The sequence below is a fragment of the Sorex fumeus genome, unplaced genomic scaffold, assembly GCF_029834395.1.
Source record: "Sorex fumeus unplaced genomic scaffold, SorFum_2.1 ptg000098l, whole genome shotgun sequence".
NCBI lineage: Eukaryota > Metazoa > Chordata > Mammalia > Eulipotyphla > Soricidae > Sorex > Sorex fumeus.
In genome coordinates, this window is record NW_026606155.1 from 16531655 (window position 1) to 16556161 (window position 24507).

General features: G+C 35.5%; 1 protein-coding gene across 24 annotated transcripts in view; it reads right to left on the reverse strand.

The window, feature by feature from the left end:
* The window catches only part of NRXN3 (neurexin 3), a 1716647-nt gene that overhangs the window by 179552 nt on the left and 1512588 nt on the right, over positions 1 to 24507 (reverse strand). For 15 of the 24 annotated variants that reach the window (XM_056134029.1, XM_056134028.1, XM_056134042.1 and 12 more), the window contains one exon: positions 433 to 522. The exons of the other annotated variants lie outside the window; for them this stretch is intronic. In XM_056134029.1, coding sequence (XP_055990004.1) covers positions 433 to 522 — 90 coding nt within the window. The remainder of the gene's footprint in view (positions 1 to 432; positions 523 to 24507) is intronic. 24 annotated transcript variants of the gene reach the window in all.

Sequence of the window (24507 nt, forward strand, 5' to 3'; positions counted from 1 at the left end):
GTTGTGGTTACCCATGTTACAAATGGTAAAGCCAAACAGCCTCCAGACATAGGTTTTAAAATTCTTTTGAAATTTCTTTAGAAAGCTTTGGTGTAAAAGGTAATTTAAAACAAATTAGCAAATAATGTCATGCAGTGGTTAAATTGCCATAATACATTTCTTATTTTTTAGAGGTTCCTGGAATTTCTTGTTTGTGCTTGTCATGCTGATAGCAAGCTAGATGTTAGTCCCTTTAACTGTATTTTAATGGCAATGTATTATAGCATGATTTATCAACATATGGCAGGTGGAAGCTGACACAAATTATAATGAAAATTAAAACAGTCATTTATGCAGCAGGCGATTATCATTTAAGGAACATTTATTTGCAGGCTTTAAAAATGAGGGTTTAGAATCAAATGATTTTAAAATGAAAGTTTTAACGACGGTTACCTTTTTCCTGCAGCCACTCCTCTACGGGCCGGTTATATTTGAAGGGGATTTTCTGTTTTACCATTTGGAAGCGTTCATTATCAGTGTTGCCTTTAAAGTTTAAAAAACAGCTTAAAGAACAATCTGAAAAGTCAATAAGTCATTAAAAAACATTATAGGTTTTTGGTGTGTTTTATGAAGTTTTTAGAGATAGGTATCAAGTTATCTTTAGTAGAGGTGGAGTTGAAGTCACTCTGCCCTTGGTTTGAGGTTGTTCCTCTTAGCTATGCAGTGCTCAGCGTTGATTTGCAATATAAACTCAGAAGGGGATCACTCAGAAGCTACGCCTTGGCACGAAAGGGGTTTGCTTTCACCATTGTCCACTGCATCCAAACCAGACCATTATCAATACACACTGAGGTTCAAGTGATTCCTTGACTTGTGACTAGACCACCTGCCAAAAAAAACTTTGATGAGGTAGGGAAGCCCAGTACCTCAGTTATATATGCTCGCCCTGATTCTTCTGTGTCCCATCAGAAACATGTCCTTCCCCCTCCTCTTAAACATTTGGAACTGCCCTTATAGAACTTTCTCTTCTTTCTAAAGAAGTCTTGGTGATGAGTGGACACTTCCTATGCCATAGAGGAAGTTCTATTTTTTTATTACCTTTAGGTAATAATTAGAGTTTTACAGGTGACTCTAGATATCTCTATTCTATTTTTGATATTTTCTCACATTTAAACTAAGAAGGAAATTAAGAAATACATTTAAAACTATCAGAGTATAAAAGCGTTTGCTGACTTACACTTACACTTTTTCATCATGAATGATATCTATATCTATATCATATATCTATATCTATATATATCATATGTTTAAATTGTCTCTCTCTTTTTACCTCTGGGAGGTCTTTACTGAATAATAATCCACTAAAAACAGATAAGGATACTTCTTTCAAATAGGAAATAGCTAAACTAGTTTTAAATGTCAAGCATAATTCTTCAAATGACTGCTAAGCTTCCTCTTTCTTTTACTAGTGATGTTACCACTCCTGGCTAGTTTCTCTGATGAGGATAGACTAGGAGAGTGGTATTGAAGAGATATATTCCATAATTAATATAATAAAATTACAAAAAAGTCATATATTAGGAACAGTTCTGTCTCATCAACAACCTTACAATGATCAGAAACTAGTGAGTTCAAAACATGACTTATGATTTACAGTTCCCTAATGTAATTTAAGCATTTCATTCTAAATAACTTTAATTGTAAATTAAATCATGATTGGAGAGATAGTATAGGAATAGCATGGTACTCCAAGCATCACTGGATGCAATAGTGAGAATCTAAGCTTGGTCTGGGTGTGGAGGCCTCCAAACATAATAAGGATAGCCCAAGGTAATCCCCAACACTACTTCCTGATCCCCAGCACTGACCTTCAGTCTAGTTGGCTGAAAATTTCTGAAGGGACCCTCAGGCCTCCTGAAATCACCTCGGAGAACTTTATACCCAGAAAACCAACCACTTAAAAAATTTTAATGAAATTGAAGTCTTATAAAGAGTAATTTAAAACTATTTATAAAGAAGTCTAAAATTAAGAAAGTATATTAAGATTTAACATTGCATCAGCCAGGTTGATAAAAGCATTCCATGATATTTTAATGTAAGAGCCACCTCATAGATGAGTCATTATTGACAGAAAAGTTCCTTATATGACTGAATGAGTACCTGCTTTCTGTGAGGGGTATGATGTTAAAGGGTGGAGATACTGCAAAATATCTGAGATTACCTATTCATTTACTCTGTGAGTAAATTATTATCAGAAGTGACACATTTTTCTTGCTACTGAGGAATAAAAACAAAAGAAAACTAGCCATCCTAACCAACAAAAATCTCTCAAAGATGATGAAAGTGGCAACTATGGGATTCTCTCTGGAATAACACCTATTAACATTTCAAAAGGTAAAATCCAAAAAAGAATAAAAAACAGTAAGTCATTTTTGTATTACAACATATAAAGTTTTTCTCAAAGCATTTTTTTCTCACAGAAGAAAGGAAAGGTGTAGAATGGGAGAAAAAAATAGAAAACAATTTCTTGGGCTTTCAATAAAACCACAGTGAAAAACATTAAATTAGCTTGTTAATACAGATAACAATTATAGATCATAATAATTATCCCTTCTGTTGGATATGAGAACTCAGAATTATATTAGCTCAAAATTATTTTGAGCAAATACTCATATACCTCCATAGAAAAGGGAAAATACATTCTTCTGGGGGGAAAAAAGCCCCAAAAACAAAAAACTGGAACTCTTAATCCTACTTTACAGATAGGATTAAGCACAGATGTATTACCTGTATAATCCTTCTACATGTAGTCCAAGGAGTGTCATTCACCTTCATAAATTTTCCTTTTCCAAGCTTTAGCTGCACCAGTATAGTAACATGGTGAAATGACAGATGGACTATGTCATATTCACCTTGAAATTATTCTTCTTATAGCTATGGGGTGTTTCTAACTGTTTCAGAAATGGCTACAACATTTAACATGGTCATGACTTTGATTCTACTCTCAGTGGAATGGATTAGTTCAGTAAATAGCAAATATACAGTTAAATATTCTTAGTAACATGCAGGGAAAATCAAAAGTACCCGAAGTTCTAAATTTCCTGAGTTCTAAATGTGCAGAATTAATTAATTATGAAGTTGAATTGATTTACTTCCTCTGAATACAATGGGTTCTCAGTCCTCCTAAGAAGCTACCAGGTCCATTTCATCCATTTCAAAAAAAGAAAACCCTCCATAGAAGATTATTTTAGGGCATGTTACAGGATAAAAAAAGAAAAGAGAAAAACATATTGGATAATCAAGAAGTGACATGTTAAGAGGACTGCATAGCCATGATTCAACCTAAGACCCTTTATGAAGTGAAAGAGAGTGAGTCATTCTTCTCCACCTCATCTTTAAAGACATTTAGAAAAGAGTTTTAAGTTTTCCACACCAGACTGAGTGTATCTGGCACTGAGGATAGCAATCTTTCATACTATTAAAAGTTGTGAAAAATGGAAGGTCAGTTGGAAACCAAATTGGTTTAAATTGCCACATTAACATTGTTCTTAGTCTCTTTTCATGTTCTTGTTGGTTTTTATTTTAATTTATCTCAAACATTAGTGAGAACTGTTTTTAGAACCATGTGCATGAGAATTAGTTCTTTTGCCATGAGGCCCACAAACTAAACTGACTGACAATCAAACAATCTTTTAAAGATAAGAATTCATACATAGATACTATCTGAAAACTGAGAGAAAAATTGTCAAATGAAAATACATATTAAATTTAGAATGAAATTCAGCTCTATATATCATATAAAACCAGTATGAAAATTTAAACAGTGTGAAATCAATCATCACAAAATATGATGCAATACTCAAGAATGTATGGCTTTATGAATAGAAATGTCATAATGTCATTAAAAAGAGACATCTGTATTGCTAATTGGACACTTCCCCCCGTATGCAAGTTGTAATGTCTAAAGTTCTCCGTCACATTGAGAAATATTTAAATTGTACAGTGAGATCTTCAAATAGACAGATCTTAAATTACATGAACTTGACACTCACCTAGATGGTCTTGTACGGAAAAAAAAGTCAAATGCTATTCTACTTAATAAGGGGCACTGGGCATTGTCTTATTCATTTTTGAGTGGAACTTTGTATTTTTATATAATTGACCCCTATGATGACTTACATTTGTATGACAGATTCTGCTGTCGAACACTATAGCTTCTAGAGACACATTAACGTCCACTGTTGAATACAATAAAGGGTAGACCACCAACAGGTGAAATTATTAAGACCGACCTGGCTCATACATATAGTTTCAACTTCTAATGGAGAAATATTTGACATCTTATATATTTACGTGTATTGATTTAGAATTTTGAAAAAGTGAGCAAGAACAGAGGGAAGTGAGGCCAAAGAAAGCAAGTTGCTTCACAATGAGTTGTCAATGTAGAAAGCCTTCTGTACAGTGAGGACTGGAAATATGTTGATGGTACAAAAGTATTAAAAAGTCTTTCAATTAAAAATGGGGAATATATGGTGAATTCTCAAATAGCACATAAAATAATTTTACATGCTAATTTTCACACTCTATTGGTCCAATTATAGGTTATACACACTAGAAATTATGATCTTATAGTTACAGATAATACATGGGTTTGAAAACAAGTTTAGAGTTCTAACTCCTTGAAATATTAACCCTTTACTAGCTGTATGCAAGTCCCTCAGCCCCATTTTTTCCCCATTTTCCAATTTACTATAGAAGCTTTTATAACACTAGAAGAGAGTTAAACTATAAGATAGGAACTGGAGTATAAGGAAACCATATTGTTAGTTGTATACAAGTTGTTAAAACTGTGATTATTAATATTATGTGACTCTTTCCTAATGATCAGTATGAAGTGCATTGAATCCATCCATGATGCATTTCCATGGTCTCAGAGTTTTGCCAAGTCTTCATTCAGGAGTTGATCATATCCCAATCGGTCTGATAAAGTGATCCTCCCGAGATCAAGTGGCCACAGCAAATGAAGCATCCAAAAATATTTTCTAAACTTCCTAGATTTTGCTTTTTTGTAATTTTGCATCTTATAAAATACACTCAACTATTCCTATTTCCAAAGCAAAGTAGGTTTCTAAAACCACTGAAAGCAAAAAGAGCAATTCAGGCATTGACAAATGTGATTTCTTGGTCCAGCCACAGGTAATGATGATATACTGCTGCTAACTTGAGGATGAGTGGCTTAAAGTTTCGGGTGATTTGCACCAGGCTGGCAGAAAATGCTTTCTTGCAGGTAGACTATTAATACAATCTTAAATGTTGTCAACCACATAGACATGGTAATAGGAACACCGTAACAACATTCATCTATGAAAAATTAATGCCAGAGGAAGTTTTGCATTTTGAATCTTGGAATAGAGGAAGCAAAAGTTTTCTTTATTTCTTTGTTGACACTAAAAAATGAGATTGTCGGCCTAATGAACAGTCAAAGAATGAGTACAATGTATTAGAGCCAAGGGCAAAAGAAAATCAATATGGGTAGACTCAAGAACTAGGATGTTACAGAGGTTCTTAAAGTATCTCTTTTCCCAAAGAACGCTTTGTAGGTTTTAAAGCAAATATAAAACACTAAATTTAAAAAATGGGGAAACGGGACTCTGTTCTATCTCTGGTCTCATTTCCATGTTAATCCAAATGAACTCTCTTAGAGTTGAAATGTGAGGTGCTATGCTACCCAAAGGCAATGTAAAATGTTCTGTCACTTAGAAGTGACGGATAGGGCTCAACAAAGAACTAATATCTTGCATTTATAAAGCGCTTGTTGACCAAGGGGCTCAAAATGCAATTATAAGCATCATCTCATTAATCCTCACAACTCTTTTTTTGGTACTAGAAAGCGTAAAACTATATTTTGTGTGACTTGAACTTTTAGTTTGCTGAGAAAAGAAATACACATCTTGGAGAAGAAAAATGATAGGCTGAGAAAGTTAATAGAGACAGAATACAAAGGCATGTTAAATATAGAAGCTTTTCCAGGCTCATGTGAGTGGATCAATGAGCAGAGGAAAACCATCTTTATGAAGAGATGAGATATTTACTCTTGGAAAGCAGTTTGGTTGATCTCGGCATGTGCTGACTTGATTGATAAAGCTCATAACTGCATGTATTCTGAATTTGTTCATAAACAGAAAATATATATGGAAAAACTACTACTTCCTTCTTATATACAAATAATTGCATCAATCAGAATTTGAACTGCTGAAATACAGATGACTATTCCATGCCTGATAAGAATAGTATGAAGTCAGATTTTCGGATAAAATATTATTTCAGAGATTTATTGGTTTTTGGACAACCTACTTAATCTAAATTAAAATGTTCTTTTGTGAGTTCATAAAGTAAGTAAAAAATTAAAATAATACCAATGTTGCAGGGTTTCATACAAATTAATCCAATAATCCAGGTAAGGGCATCTCTCTTGGGGAACCACAAAAGGTCAAGAATGGGGGAATTCTATATTTGTTTTAATTCTCATGATGTCTGTAAAATACATGCTCAAAGTTACAAAATGGAAAATCTATCTCTAATAAACAATGAGAGGGAACATGCATGAATTTGGAATAAAGAGGTTATTAAAAAGCCACTCAGGATGCTTGTTGTAGTCTTAAGATTCTCTTTAAAATATGATCTCTACCTAGGTTCTCTCACTTTATTACCTATACATTTTGAATCTTCATGCTAGAGTACCTTATATGTGAACAACTAGAGATGGGGGCCATGCTAGAGATGATACTTTGATGCTTTGTATCCAGTTAAAAAGAAACCAGGTTCCTGTTGATGTTAAGGCTGGGTGCATTTTTATTTTCACAACCCAAATCTAAATCAAAGTATCAATTTAATTATTGTGCTAAAGATCATTTACTCTGATGCAACAATTAGATTTATTACCAGGTTTTCTCATTTCCTGGCATGTTGAGATCATTCTTAATTTTCTTCCTACAGGTGACATTTTACCTATAGTTTTTCTCACTTCTTCTATCAGGATAATTTAAATCACATAAAAATCAATAAATTAAGGGAATGCCCTGCCACAAAGGCAGGGTGGGATGGGGGCATGGGGGGTGGGCGGGATACTGGGGTCCGTGGTGGTGGGAAATGGACACTGGTGGAGAGATGGGTATTTGATCATTGTATAGCACACCGGGTAGGGCGTCTGCCTTGCACGCAGCCAACATGGCCGACCCGAGTTCGATTCCTCCGCCCCTCTCGGAGAGCCCGGCAAGCTACCGAGAGTATTCGATATGCCAGACACAGTAACAACAAAGTCTCCAATGGAGACGTTACTGGGCCCGCTCGAGCAAATCGACGATCAACGGGAGGGCCTTTACTTTACTTTACTTTATAATTGAAACCCAAGCACAAAAATTTGTAAGTCTACAACTGTACCTCGTGGTATCTCACTAATAAAAATTAAAAAAGAAAAAGAAAACGAAAAAAAGAAAAAAATTAAAAAATCAATAAATTAAAGCCAGATGTTAAGAGCCAGATAATAGTTGAAATATCTTTGACTCCACCATTGGATTAAATATTTTTAAGTAATTTCTAAGAAAACTTTTTAGCATAATTGCTCTATCTACCACTTTCCTTGAAAGAAAAACTTGCAAATAAAACTTATCAAGGAAAAACAAGACATAAACTGACTTTAATGACTGTTTTCATTCTTCAAATATTTTCATCATTCCCCCCATCAATAGTTATTCTAAAATATTCATGAAAGCCTGACTGGTTAATTTCAGAATACTGACTTTTGTCTAGTTCCTTTCTGGTAAATACATTATTTATCTCAATATGTCTCCACCCTTGTTACATCATATAAAATGAATACTCATATAAAAAAGAACATAATGTAAGATTTTTGTGACAATAAACTGGAGAAAAAGATATACAGCACTCAGCAGTGGTAGACTACAGCAAGTACTGGATATAAGAGTTTTATATATATGTAGTTAGATATAGGAATAATATACATAGAAATTATATAAATGTGTATATATGTAACACACAGACATATATATGTATCTCTCTATATATACATATATATGTATCATCATTCCCATGGGGTCTAAAAATCAACAATTACTTTGTCATATGTCACTTCTCCTTTGTCCTTTTTCATACACAAATTTGTAACTATTATCTAAATATCCACATTAAAACACAGTCACATATTGAGTACTTTCCAGCTAAAATCAGAGGCAGTTTTCAATTTAATTGCTTCCCAATAAATTTGGGGCATCTTGACTTCATCCAACTTACTTTATGAACTTTAAAGTAGGCCTTCAACTATATCTAATTAAATTTACTTATTTTTGTTTATAATAGCACTTCAAACTGATAGAAAATGTTTAAATCAAGCTCTTTGCATAAGTAGCTATGATTTAATATTCTTCTTGATATGTTAATTTGATAAGCATATCGTTCATATATTTATTCAAGATTCCCCCAAATTCACAAAATAGGAAAATGTTTCTGTGGTAACTTTAAAACGCCTATACATTCTTTTCAAGTACTCTCTGTAAGAATTTGACTTTCTAGTCCTGCATGTAGACTGACTGAGTAACTTCATTCTAAAAATTAGGAGATGGCAGAGGGACTTTATGTGAATGACAATTGAGATTGGATTTAAAAGGGGCCAGGGAGATAGCTCAGAGGTAAGGACACATTTCCAACTTCAATCCTTGGTAGGGCAAGCCACATCCCCTCCGACATCACAAATACAAAGACCTTAGTGGTCCTCAGTACCAGGATCCAAACATTTCTAAGGCCCAAATATTAGGGACCAAGATCTGGTCTGATTAGCATAATATGATTAGCATAACCTGGGTGCATCACCTGAGCACTGCTTGGGAGGTTCTTATTACCAAGTAAAGTGGTATAGCAATTTCCTCTCTCTTAACCCTTATCTTTCATTGCTCACTTTAGGGAATTTACTCTACTGTAAGGATATTTTTAAAGGTTCCCTATAGAGAGATCATATATCAAGGCACTGGGGCTACCAGGTGCTACAAGCCTTAAGATTGCTGCTATTCCCATCAATATCTTGCCTTCAGCTCAATGAAGAACCTTAAACCAAAGCTTTTTAATCAACCAACTATCCTGACTTTAGAAATTGTGAGATTAAAAGCTGTTTTTGTCATAAGTCACAAAATTTGTGGGTAATTTGTTAGACCATAATAGAAGCACAGTAAGTAATGAGCTTTGTCTGAGAGTCTGTTCCACTAGAATCAGATCTCAAGCTTTTGTATATCACACTTTTTAGGATATTAGAGATACAATATTCATAGGACTTTTTTCATCTTCTTTCTGAGTTTTTGCTTTTGTGCCATATCTGGCAGTGGCCTGGGATTACTCCTAGTTCTACACTCAGAGATTACTCCTTCAGTCCTAGCTGGGCTCAGGGTCCAAACATGATGATGGGGTTGTTTAGTTGGGTAAGACTAATTTTGATGAGTACACATTCTTACTTTATGAACTTTAAAGTAGCATAACCTGGGTGCATCACCTGAGCACCTGAGCCAAATGTACAACAAACTATCTGTCAAATGGAATGCTTGAGAATTTTCATAGCTCAAACCCAGGTTTAAGAAATCCACCTTGGTATATAAAGTAAAATTTAGGACTTTTTTCCCCCACACTAATTTTCTATTCTGAGTGATACACATCAGTATTCTGAGGAAGCATTCACAGGGTCTTAAAGTTCAAATTCCTTACCTATCTTTACCCATTTTAGGTAACTTATTCACCTAAGATGCAGATATTCAATCCCCATTTGAAAAACTCAATTACCATTTCCTCACCCTTTAGCAAGAAAATAAATGGTTTTGCCACTTATTTTGCTTATACTAACCTTTACAGTTAGAAGAAAGTTTTCTCCACTACAAAAGTGTTGGTGACAAGTGAAGAGGATAAGTGTGAGTCCAGAGAGCACTGAAGTCCCTCTTAAATGTGTTTTTCATTTTTTGTTGTTTCATCATTAAAAGTAAGTTTCTAAGAACAGAGTCTTTTTTAACTTGTTTCTGTGTTGCTAGGAAGAGCCTACAATTTTAAGGCACAGGAGACCATACCTCAGTGATCACTTGAGGAATATATTTTTCCCATTTTCATGATTGTCGAAATTTTACTTAGAACATCATTAGGAAGAAGGCTCCTAGTACAGAAATCACAAGACAATGTAAATCTTGCAAAAACAGTTTCCCTCCTCACAGGTATTAATGAAAGAAGTCTTTATATTCTTATTTGTTTGATTATGAGGCATTTCTAAGGTTTTTAAAAAACAAACCAGTTGGCAGTCACACATCATTTAATGGAAGAATCAAAGGTCAGTTATACACTACTGAAATGTGACATAAGAATCAAAATTTTCCCTGTGAAGAAATAACCTCAGGGAATTCACTAGTTGTTGTATAGCTTGAATTCTTACAATGCCTCGTTAACTCTACTTGGCAAATTAATTTAAATTGATTTGTTTGTGAGAATTGCAGCCTGGCCTCAAATCTGGCTATAAACAATGGATACTGATAACAATGTACTGAGTTCAGAGAAAATGTCTAGAGAAAAGTATAGATCAGCATGAGGACTATTTTTTTTTATATATAACACAACTCTGTTAAAAAAAAAAGCAAAGATGGAGAGAACGCTTCATAAAGAGCATAACACGATATATCATAGCACCCCTTTTCAATCCCCCACAGACAATACATCTATGGATCTAGAGGAAACCCAAAAGTATTCAAAAAATTAAAAGTACACATTTCATTGTTATCAAGTCACTGTCACTGTCCTCCCATTGTTCATCGATTTGCTTGGGCGGGCCCAGTAACATTGTGAGACTTGATACTGTGTTTGGCATATCAAATATATCACAGGTAGCTTGTCAGGCTTTGCTGTGTGGACAAGATATTTGGGTTCTCCAAGAGGGGCAGAGGAATCGAGGTTGGGTTGGCCTTGTAGGCTGCATGCAAGGCAAACGCCCTACCCGCTGTGCTATGTATAATTTAAGGTAAATTATATACTGAAGGAAAGGAAAAGAAAGACTGTGTTACATACAGCACTATGAACCAAGATTAATTTTTAAATGGTACATCCTAAAGTACAAAGTTTAATAGCTCTTTAAAATTCACCATGTTTCAATTTCAGTTTGAGATCTGTATTATGGGATGAGAGTAAGAAAGTTTCAGGGGAAATAAAGTTCTAGAAAGCAGTCTTTTAGGGTTTGCTTTTCATCAAATTGAAAAACATTTACTCTCCGCAGGTCTCAGGATGGATAGCCGCTACTCCTCCCACAAGGGGTGAGTCTATTTTTTCCACCCTTGGATTCTCAGTTAACTTTGGACTTGTTTGGCACAGGTAGGATTAGGATGCTTCATGCAAAGTGAGATTTGAAAGGCTCTGTGTATTGTCATTTGCTGTTTCAGACTGAGATTGCCATATAAAGCCAATGTTCTTATAAAAGGAGCCAGAAGAAGGGAAAAAAAATAATCCTAGACCTGTGGGTAGCCCATCAAAATCATCCAGCTCCACCCAAGTCAGCCAAGGTGCAGGGAAAATATCTTTATGCTGTGTGGAAACACGCACTAAAACTATTTTGATTGTTTCTTTGGGGGCCACACCTGGCTGTATTTAGGGCTTATTCCTGCCATTGTGCTCAAGGAATGCTCCCTGGTGGGCTCGAGGAACCATATGGAGTGTCAGGGATCAAACCCTGCTGGTTGCAAGGCAAGTGCCCTACCTGCTGTAATATCTCTCCAGTCCTCAAGCAATTTTTGGAGTGGTTTGTTATACAGCTAATACTTATAGAACTTTAATTTAGTTCTTTAGAACTCAGCGAGGAAGATCTGAAAGCAATGGAAGCTGAGCTGGGATAAAGGACCCACCTCCACCAAGCGTTTCCCACAGAAGGAGGTTGGTTTCTCATCTACTATGTGTGGACTCAAGGGAACATACATAATAATAGTCACAAGAATCCTAGCAAGAGTGTCTTTAGTGTTCTGCTTAGTCTAAAGAGAACATGTTCTAAAGGGAATATTTGTCAAGAGGGATGCATTAAGGCAGCTCCTATGAGAATGGAGATATAGGATGACATTGCTTTGTCCTTCCTTCACAGGGAGCTTAGGTTTATCTGGTTACACCCATCACAGTGCTCCTGAGGCATTTCCATTCCATTGTGTTTATCTGTAAACATTCTTCCCTATGCTCTCCTCCCCAACCAGTTAATCAGCTTTTCCCCTAATCAGACTCTGTTAACTTGTAAGGTTAGATTCCTCAGAAATCTATGATTTTATATTTTTTCATTTCATTTCATCATTCTGTTATTCGTCGATTGCCTCGAGCAGGCCCCAGTATCATCTCTTTCATCCTAACCCTGAGATTATATTCAAGGCTCTTTAGGAGAATGAGATCCATCATTGTTACTGGCATTTGGCATATTTGGTACACCACGGGGAGTTTGCCAGACTCTGCCTTGTGGGCAGGCTACATTGATAGCCTGCAAGTTTGTCCAAAGTAGGAATGAGATAATAAGATGTCATAAAAAAGATGTCCTGATAAGATGTCGCGTGGCCACGAATGAGGCCGCGCAGTTCAAGGAGCTGGATTTTATAGTCTCTGAGTCTTGGCCGTTGATGGGATTACACGGCGCCAGGGGGCCAGGTGGTGGGTGTGACCCCCGCCTACTGGAATTTGGAGGATCTGGGTGGAGGATGCTCGATTTTATATGTATGAGTGAAATATTGCCTTTCTCCTCTCCTTATGCCTTATGAACAGTTTACTTTAAAGCAATGCCCTTTCTGTATAGATACAGGAAGACTGTTGACATTATGCTTTATAAGTTAGGATTTGATTTGCTTTGAATATTATTCACTCCCGGGCATCTGCTTCCTCTACTTAAGCCTCAGTTGCCCTTAGTTCCTAATACCCCAAAAGCAGGGTCCCAACAAGGAACTGAATGGACCCAGGGCAAGCTGTGAGCTACCCTGGCATCGAAATGGGCCAGGCCAAAGTGCCATGATTCTTAACTATAAGTTAAGAGTTTGATCATAGACAAATGTTGTCATGATCCAAAAGTAACGACAAGACTAGGATCCTGTTAGGGGTGGGAAAGACTATCTGGCCTGAGCACTGTAGTCTGAGATCGAGATGGCCCTAGGAGAACAATTCTATAAGTTTAAGATATTTCTTACTGTATCCATACAAAATGATTTATATTATATATGCTTATATGCTTGTCGGACAAGGAGAGGAGAAACACACCCATGGTATTCTGCTGAGAGAGGATGGGTCCTAAGAGCCCTTTCCCTGAGGGAAAGAATTCTACCCCTATTGATTGTGACCACACCTATGTGTAATTTTTACTCCAACCCCTCATGCTTTGGGATTTACTGTACTGTAAGAGTGGGCTGGGGGATCAGAAGGAAGAAGCAGGAGATCAGAAGAAGAAAGGAGATCAGGATCAGAATCCAGACTCCAGAGAAAGAGGATGAAGGGGGATGGAGAAGGAGAATGAAGTAGCATGGGGGAGGAAGAAGCGGAGGCAGAGGCAGAGAAGAGAGACTGGTATGGATGGAGAGAGGATTGGAATAAACTACGACTAATACCAACCAGCCTGGCCCTCCTTTCCTTCCTCCGCCTGACCATCGCCATTGACCTCCCCAGGGTGGGGGAAGCGGCGTGAGACTACCGAACGTGGGCGGCGGGAGAGATAGAGCCACCGCCACTGTGTGCCGTGCCCCTTTTTTGAGTTTACACATGGAGAAATGGTCAAGACTGGAGTATTTCGGATAGGACAGGGGAAATAAAGAGTGGATACTTCTTTGGTATCTATTTCTAGATCTATACAGGGAGGGAGAGTGGAGAGGATTAGTTGACTCTGCGTATAACAAGAAACAGAATAAAAGCCTAAAAAGCTACTTATTTGATTTCCTTCCATCACTCTGTAAATGAGGAATGGATAAAGGTGTTAAGAACAGGCTGAAAACAACCCAAGTGCTCTAGAACAGATGACTGGTTAAAGAAGCTTTGGTACATATACATAATGGAATACTATGCAGTTGTTATGAAAGGTGAAGTCATGAAATTTGCTTATAAATGCATAGACATGGAGAGTATCATGCTGAGTGAAATGGGTCAGCAAGAGAGGGACAGACATAGAAAGACTGCACTGATTTGTGTAGTATAAAACAATATAACATGAAGCTGACACCTAAGAACAGTAGCTACACGGGGCAGGAAGATTGCTGCATAGCTGAAAGCCTGCCTCATGAGTGGAGGGGAGAAGGCAACTGGCATAGAGAAGGAATCACTAAGAAAATGATGGCTTGAGGAATCAGTTGGGATGGGAGATACGTGCTGAAAGCAGATAAAGGACCAAACATGATAACCTCTGAGTGTCTGTATTGCAAACCATAATGCCCAAAAAATAGGAGAGAGTATGGGAAATATTGTCTTCCATGGAGGCAGGGGGAGGGTGGGAAAGCTGTAGTGTACCGGGGATATTGGTGGTGGGGAATGTGCACTGGTGGAGGGATGGGTGTTTGATCATTGTGTGATTGTAACCCAAACATGAAAGCTTGTAACTATCTCATAGTGATTTAATTAAAAAAGTAAAAAGAACAGGCTGATGGACTGGTAAGAAGTCCTGGCACATCAATCCCTTTCTTACCAAGAAACTTCTTATTCCTTAACTGATTACATGGGAAAAATAAAATTTTCTGCCCTTTTTCTGGGAAAATTTTGCTTCTTTTTTTTTTTTTTTTTGCTTTTTGGGTCACACTCAGCAATGCACAGGGGTTACTCCTGGTTCATGTACTCAGGAATCACTCCTGGCCATGCTTCGGGGACCATATGGGATGCTGGGAATCAAACCCAGGTCGGGCCACAGGCAAGGCAAATGCCCTATCCACTGTGCTATCACTCCAGCCCCGAGAAAATTTTGCTTTTACACCAACCCTCAATCCTCTGAAACTTCACCAATTTATATTTCTCCAAGATATGATTAGTGGTCACAGATAACCATATCTGGGATTAGAATAGGGCAATGTTCCCCCACTACTAATACATAGCAATAAAATAACCCCAAACATTGTATTAAATATCAAATCTTATCAACAAAAATTTCTACATCACAACTTCAGATTCAAGAAGTAGCTATTTCTCCTTCAATTCCTTCTCTAAAACTTATGATTGAGCAAAAAGCAAATTATAAACTCACAGAGAACAGTTCAGTAGTCAATTTCCTAAGATTTAATATCTAGCATCAGAACTTTACTAGCATATGAATGACAGTTTGACTACAGAGAAAATCACACAAAAAAAATGATCAAAACTCAAGAGGTTAAATAAAGTGTAAGGACAACTCCATAAAGAATATGTGACAACTTAAATAACAGAAGAACTAGAATAATTAGAATTTTATCAAGGAATATGTCACGACTGTAGTATTAGTTCACATTGTAAATGCAAAGGTCAGAATATAAATTTGTTTTGAATTAGCATTTTTTTGAACTTTAAGGGAAGTGACCAATAATTATGCAAAATTATTCACATATTTTAAATATTTATTTGGCACCTAGTTTCTACTATCCTGAACTGAATATCAGTTCTTGCAGGTGTGCTTTCTTGTATAAAATTATAATTATTTTAAAAACAATGTTTAAAAATTTTATGTACCACTGCACTTTCACAAGTTCTCCCAAATACTGGATGACAACAAACATTGCCACATGTTAGTACTCAAGAATATTCATGACTTTGATGATTGTTACTACCACAAACATAAAAGACAGGGATAAAGGTGCTGACTCCAACGAATCCTTGGTGTTCTATTTGATTGATAATTTTTTTATAATTTTAGAAAACCTACAAACTTGATACATACTTAGTAAAATATGTATGATCTTTTTATTTTAAAAATGCCATTAAACACATAACAAACAAGAAGTATCTTATAAGTAAATCTAAAGATTTTTACAGTGTTAAATTCATGTATAGTTATTTGTGCTGGAAAAAATGCAAGCCTTATTACATTCACTACAATGTGTATGAGTGTTTATGTGCCTTGTATAGAAAGATAGATTGTATAAATACCTCAAAGGAAAGAATGCTTTTATAATCAAGAATTTGCTGAGTGATGAAGTATAATGTTTACATGTGTAAAGCCCTGAATTCAGGTCCATCATCTCATCTCCCAAAACAAGGAAAACTCTCAGTTTCTCCATTGAGTTTTGCATCTTATAACAAGAAATAGCGCCTTTATGGAATAAAAATGGAGAATTTAAAAGCACGAGTTAGAGTCATTTCAAATGATATCCCTAATAATATTGTAATTGAATAAAAATAATACCGTTTCAGAAAAGCCAAAGATGAGAAATCAGACTAGTCTCCCTTGATGGAAAAAAAGAGAAACTATAATCTGCAACATTTCAAATGATTAGTCAAATTAGAGTAGTCCATAGTGTATAAAAATTTTTGAACCAACCAAGAAAATGGACCAGGTGACCTGATATTTTCATCATGCTGATTGCTAGGTCCCTTTGAATTTTACTCTTTTAGGAACCTGCTTTTATCTTAGGAATAATGATTCAAGAGATTAAAAGAAGGCCTTTGAGTGACTAGATTTGCCTACTCAAGTCCATGTGGTATCTATTGATGTACCATTGCTGGCCTGTCAAAAAGCACTTAGACCATTAAGAAGTATAAGGTATAATTAGGACAAGGGATGAGACAGGTGAGAAGAGAACAGTCAATTTTCTTGGTTTTATGTTTCTGTGTCTGACTATCAGGGATGGAGGCTGATGTAAAATCAGATTGGAATCTTTAAACACGTTTAGACTTCTGAACATGGAAGAAAAATTCCTATCCAACTAACACTAAAGGATATGTATGAAAATTCACTGTTTATATTTTCAAATATTTATTTCAGAGCATGACTCAAGAAAAGAGAATCTGGACAGTGTCTAGTTAAGGAATATGTAGATTTTTGTCTTTACTCTTCTGTTGACTTGAAACATGTTCCAATTGCATAATAGCCCAAGTCCTATTATCTAGTTTGTAGGATAGGCATTTATAGAAAGAGAGATGCTTAAAATACTTCTAGAGAAGTATATGAATGGTGTATTTTAATAAAGGACTATAGATACTAGGGTTGCTTCTGTGCTACAGTCTGGCTATGTCAATTGGGATTTCAACTGGATTTTATCACACTTCAAAAGTACAGTGAAATTTAAAAGCACATACTTTTGCTGAAACTCTTTAGCCTCTCTAGTCAATAGTTTGCTTATTATAAGTAGCTGCTTTGGTAGGAAGGGCACACAGCAAGGACTTGAAACTACCAGACTACTAAAAAGGCAGGTTTGAAACAAGTGTTGCAGAGTATTGCAAACCGCCACCTGAGAATGAAAGCTAAGACTGGAGAGAAAGTTAAGAATGAAAGTCAAGACTGAATGGGATCAGGGCTGGTCAGGACTCTGCATCAATGTGATAGCATAAAGTGTCTCTCAACTCAGCCTACTTATTTCAACATGACTTGAAAGTATTTATTCAGGCATTTTCAGTGTATGTCAAAAATTTCTTTATTTTGTAAGTGCTACTTGGAGCTCAAAATCTTCTAGATTGCAACAGAAGAAAGTCAGAAAATAAAGCAAAACTATTAGATTTCACTTGGTTAATATCCTCTGGGAGATCTCATTTTCTTACTGAGAACAATACTCTTTTCCATGTATTGCCTTTGTTTTCACTCTCCTTTATCAGATAGAAAATTCAGTGAAAAAATAAACTATTTGCTTGAAGGTCTAAAAAAAGTTTGGTCCTTTTCTTATTTTGTTCTTTCTTTCTTTAAAGTTCTATTTAATTTGAAATAGTATCACATATTAGTTTTATATAAGTTTAAAAGTACATGACCAAGTAGTTTTGAACAATGACTATCTGAAAAATATGTTGATTTACTTTTCCTTTGCACTTATAGTCAGTATTTTTAAAAATAATCTTTAGTGGGTGTTTAAATGTTCCCCTTACTTTTGATTATTTTATAACTGTGCTGGGAATTTCACCTTTTGAGATCTACAGAATGATCCCACAAATGACTAAAGTCACAGTACACTGTTTTAAGAAAACTTTCCTTGGGCCACAACAATGGGAAAGCTGGTAAGGAATTTGCCTTGCATGGGGCACATATAGATTTGATCCCTGGCTTCCCATTTGGTCCACAAAGCACTACCAGAAGTAATTCCTGAGTGCAGAGACAGGAGTAACCCCTGTACATTGCCGGCTGCTATGGTCCAGAAAACAAAAAGAAAAGAAAATCCTATAAAATCTTTAAAATATTTACAATAAAACCTTTTACATATTACTTTAACCTTTTAAAAGAATTTAAACATGTTGAATAATCACAATGCTTTTTATCATGGTGTATATTGGCTCTATGAATACAAGGACATTAATAGAATCCTCCATAATATATTGGCCCTGTATATACAATGACATTATTAGACTCCTCCAAGAATATGTCTAGTTGTAAAAATTAACATTTACTGATTTGTTATATGTAGCCACTTTGACTCAAAAAAAAAATAAGAAAAGGATTTCATAGAGCTGTGACCACTTTGCTTGAACTATATAGGAATCAAAACGTATGTTGTATGTTTTCTATTCTGATTATTGGAATGTTGAATTTTCATTGGTAAGTTTATTATAGTTATACCGAGGTCAATAAAATATGAAGAGACCCCCAAATTTGAACAAATAAAACCCTATCTGCTTCGGTTTTCTTTTCTTTTCTTTTCTTTTCTTCTCTTTTCTTCTCGTTGAAGAGGCAGGATCACACAACCATGTTCCAGGATCACTAGGATTATGCACAGCCTTGGGGATGAGGTTGTGTAGTACCACAGATCCCAGGGCCTTGCATATACTAGGCACATACTTACTACTTGAACAATATCCTGCAAGGTCTCTTTAGTTTGACGTTTTAAAATCTACTCTAAACTGACATGCTTGTATATATACAAACCTGAAAAATTTCATCACCTGGTGCCTATTTTTGAGTATAATGGGGAAAAAAAGTCTAAAACATTTAAATCTCTCTAGGGTTGGAGCTATTGCACAGCAGGTAAGGTGTTTGCCTTGCATGCGGCCAACCTTGGCAACCCAGGTTCGATTCCTCCGCCCCTCTGGGAGAGTGCGCCATGCTACCGAGAGTATCTCACCAGCACGGCAAAGCCTGGCAAGCTCCCCATGACATATTCGATATGCCAAACACAGTAACAAGTGTCACAATGGAGACGTTACTGGGTCTGCTCGAGCAAATCGATGAATGATGGGAGGACAGTGACAGTGACAGTGACAGTGTGAAGAAGGCTGAGTCACATTCAAATTTGAGTCCTCCTAAGGTCTGATCAAGAGCTAGAAACAGAGTCCTCATAAAGACAGAAGAATGACCAGAAATAGAAGCTCAATCAGAATGCTTCCATTATGGAAAATCAAGGTAAAAAAGGGAATGCTCTCTGGGACTTAGAGAATGCAAATATTAGACAGCCGGTAGAAGAAAAGAAAAATACTAGAGACTTAGTTGTCCCTTATAAAGAAGGGCGATGTTATAAAGGCTAGAGCAGCAAAGGCAGTGGTATGAGAAAAAATAATGTACACATACATATGTATGTATATATATGGTTTTCAATATATATTCAAAAGAAAAAAAGTTTGTCACTTCTGTCAGCAGAGGAAAAAATAGTATATCTATCACCTCAACTTCCAGTTATTAAATAGAAACAACAGAACTAAATTTATAATAATGCTTTGTTCATTATTTTCAATTCTTGCTTTAAGCAATGTGTGCCAAAGCACAAATAAAGGTAGAATTGAATCTATATCTTTGTTGTTGAGTCAGGAAAGCAGCATATGGTTGGGGTTTTATTTTTAAGTACAAGTAAGATAGAATATCTGTCTCAGGTATTTCAAGTATGGGTCTAGTCTGCTTTATATAACAAGCCTATATTTTATGTCTCTAGGAATTATGCCACCCAATTAGGCATTACCTCAGTTTCTTTTGTCTAAGCAGAAATAAGACAACCATCACAAAACATAATCATGGATCAATAAAAACATATTGGTAGGCTTCAAAATAAGAAATATATAAATTAGAAATCTCCCAACAATAACCAGGGGGCATATATCACTCATCATAGGTTTTTTTATAAATAAAATTTTATTAACGCTCAACTATGTTTATGTGATGTTTATGGTTGTTTCTGCAATCCTTTTGCTTTTATCTCCTAACAGCATATTTAAATAATCACAGTGAAGACCTTAGGGTTGCAAATTCTATACTACTTATTATTTAGCTGGAAAATCCCTAACTCTCAGAGACTCAATTCTCTCATCTCTAATATGGGAATAATAATAGAATCATTTTTCAGATTTACTTGATGAAAACTCAATGCGATCATCTTTGCGACTTTAGCATAGAATACATAGTGCATCACTTTTACCTATTATTAATAGATATCATTCTCCTAAAATAACTTATGCAAGAAGTTGTAATATTCCCATCCCATTTTCCAGGATACCAACTCTCAGATATTAAGGCATTTGGAATGACGATTTCACCCTGGAACTCTGAGAAACCCAACATTTCTATAATGTGATTAAAATGGAAAACAAATCTAGTTTAATTAAACATTGAGGCTGGCAATTGTGCATCAAGCAAAAGCACATTCCTAGTAAATGTTTAATAATGTGATTACAGACTGTACTGCATGTACTGGGATGAGGGAAACAATAGTAAATTTGCATGTGAATTTACATCTGTTAACCAAATGAATCTGAGCTCTATAGACAATGCAAACTGGAGTGCTCCTGGGAAATAGAAAAGTGCAGTAGTAGAAAAGGCTAGGGTATGGGAACAAACTGTGCAGAATCCCAGTGTTGACACTTTCTTGTACTGCGACTGTAACCAATCTGTTCAACTTCACTAAGCCTTGCTTTACTCATCTGTAAAAGAGGGAGATTAATCTATTTTTCTTACAACCAGAGCAAAGATGCACTAAGTGACTGTATGAACAGCACAGGTCCCTATTCTTTCTTCTCAGTGTGAAATGTCACTTATATGCTTGTGTTTATCTATAAATGGAAGAAGAGTTAGCATTGTTCAAAGAGACTCTAAGGCGGTAGCCCAGATTAATTGGGCAGTGCACCCCACTTCCAGGTTGGCAAGTTCCATCCGTGTTTATCTGTGCCACTAAACGTAAATCTCACCTGAACAAGGGGTCCTTGCTGTATTGTGACAAGTATAGTGCAGAGAGAGACACACATTAAGTTTTACCTTCTAACAAATACAGGCCTAAGTGCCAGGTCTACGCTAATTAATGACCTTGTAAAGTTAATCTTAGTAATCTCCATGTTTCTGTTGTAAAATGATGACTAAAATAGTCTTCATATTAAAAAATATACATATTGAAATTACATAATAAAATTTAAGTGCAAACCATACTGTGTACAAACATTTCTCTTCACAATACTAAAGTGTCTTTGAGAACAGTGACTGTGTTTGAGATACCTATAACCTAGCATGGATTTACTTATCAAAGTGATATTGAAAAATAACTTTTGAACGGTGAATGAGCAAAGTGAAAATAACCAAATTTATTCTACTGATACGGATGGATGATTAGGAACATCCATGTTTACAGAGGGACAATATCAGTTAGTAACAAGCCTTCTATAATAGTTCCTGCTGTTAGAAAATGCAATTTTCTGGCTCATTATAAATTCACTTACATCATTTGTTTTGATATAACTTTAACATTCTACTTGAATTGATGGTTATTTTCTAAATATGCACCTTATCCCTAAATATTTTCTATAACTTTATAAATCCTGGCATTGGACAAATCCTCCCAAATAGGCCAATACAGAGTATCAGGGCCTTAAATTAGTTTTGAGAGTACCATTTGGAAAAGAATTGTATCCAAGTAACATAGGAAAAATCACTGGGAATCTAATAAAATTCATGTTAGGCCCATGAATTGAAGATAAAATGTGCCTTTTTGTCCTTCACTTATTCTCTCCATCCTTCTCTGACCCTCCCTCCCCTTTCCTCAGCCTGCTGGGATAGTATTGACAAGGATTTTAGAAGAGTGGGAGATTTTTATCTCTTTGAGATGAGCTGCAATATGATTATAATCGATTGAATGATTTACCTTTTAGAGACCTTTCTTTACTGCCTGTGCTTTATAGAATTATAAACGACATACTGTATGTGAATATATATTAATATTATTGTATTATTTATCTGCCACCTTTCTCTAAGAAGCTCTCTTTTTTTTTAGTACCTAGAGGGGCCTTGTAACCTTGTGCAAAAGTAAATTTGAGGAAACTGAAAGTGGGACACTTTTTCTATAAATAAAACTACGATCTTGTGTGGTTATTATAGCATTTAATGTTTATTACTCTGGGGCAGAATAAAAATACTATGGGGTAACATTAAAGGTGATCAGATTAGGTTAAGATAACTATGCAATATTTCTATAATCAAAACAAAAAATTTTAGATCAAAATAAAACTGACTACCTAGCTTTTCCATGACACTAAAACAAAAAGAAACATAATTTCCTTATCTTAGTTTGAAATTATGAAATTCATGATTGTTTTAATTTGCAATAATTTATCATATTGTAGATAAATTCATGAAGTGAAATTCATTTAATATTTTTATGACACTCTACCTGAAATGTGTTTAATTTAAAATCACCTAAATTTTAACTCTACTATATTTCTAATCTTGATTCTATTATTTCTTAGATCTGTTTAAAATAAACATATGGACCATCTATACAAATTAAGGATTTTATTTCTTTCAATTCCTAGACAAATAGTGCTAGAAATGAAAACTATCACATTTTCTCACTTTGTCCCCAAATCATAATATTCATTTTACTTCATTTATGGCTAAAAAATGTATATTTTAATCTCTATCAGCCCACTTTGCCCTTTAAAGTCCAAACTAGTCTATAAAAGACAAGAAATGCAAACACGGACCCAAGATTAAGATAATATATTTTATAAAGTCTCTATAGAACTTTCAAACAAAATTATTCTTTTCCTAAACCACTCACTCAACTCAAAGCATTGCCTTTACACAAAAGAATTCTGATAAAGTATTTAGTTGCTATAATTGCTGCCACATAATCTGATGTAAATATCCAACATAATAGTAAGCTCCTTTGTGTGTCATTTATTTTAAAGATAACCTTGAGTCATGTGTTATCTTAATATCACCAGGACAATACCATGTGATCGATCGTGTGCTATATATTCCTGAGGGCCTCTGTCCCTGTATACCAAGTGTTCTTCTCTTTTATAGAATGATTACATATAAATGCAAATATATAGTCATGTTGTCTTTTTGTCTTCTGGGAAGTTATATTTAATTTTAGCCTTAGCCAGAAGCCCACAGTCTTCCTTCAAATGCTTATCAGCTTCTCAGAGACATTTATAGGGGAGAAAGGCACTAGGTTTGATAGCAGTAATTATATTTCACTTGTGAAATACAAGGCTATTTATCTTGTGGCTGAGAATTCAGAGGAGAGAAGGGAGGTTTGCCTGATAAAAGAAAAATTAAAGGAAGAATATATAAAGCATCCCACCCCTTGCTCTGACAACCTCCAGACATGCCTGTTAAACAGTAAAAGAAACTTTCTCTAAAAAAGTTCTTCTCTTCCTTAGATCTGGTGCTAGAGAGGAAAACAGGACCAGGAAAAGAAAGAGAGCCCCCAAAGTCCCCAAAGGTCTAACCAATGAGATGGTACAAGGCCAGCTTTGCCAATATTCAGACAATATCCTAGACAACAGGCTGAAATTGAATAGTGAATTGGAGAGGAACATTCTAAATTGTTAAGATAAGTTAAAATCAGATTTGCTGGAGCAAGCAAGCATTTAGGCGTAACAAAGGGAATCTATAAAGAGCAGAGTGTGATTAGAAGCAGGAGCTTCGATTCAACAGGTCTTGAATTAGAAAATGAACATACTAAGCAGTACCAGTAGTTGTCAAAAATATAAATATTTTCATATTTTTATATATCAGTAATTTTCTAACCTAGTTGTAAACATAATTACTACAGAAACTCTTCAAAGATATTAATGCTTTGGTCAAAGCATGTCAAATATGATCATAAACCCAGATCACCTACGAATCTTTATACATGTAAATTCTTTCTTTTTCTTTTTGGGTCACACCCGATGATGCTCAGGGGTTAAGTCCTGGCTCTGCACTCAGGAATCACTCCTGGAGGTGCTCCAGGGGCCATATAGGATGCCGGGGATAGAATCCAGGTTGGCAGCATGCAAGGCAAACACCCTACTTGCTGTACTATCACTCTGGCCCCAATATACATGTAAATTCTTAATCAAAAGTCTGAATTAGTCAGAGATTTTCTCAATTCTCTCAAAGAATCTCGCAATAGTCAGAGATTCTTTATTTTTAAAAGTTTG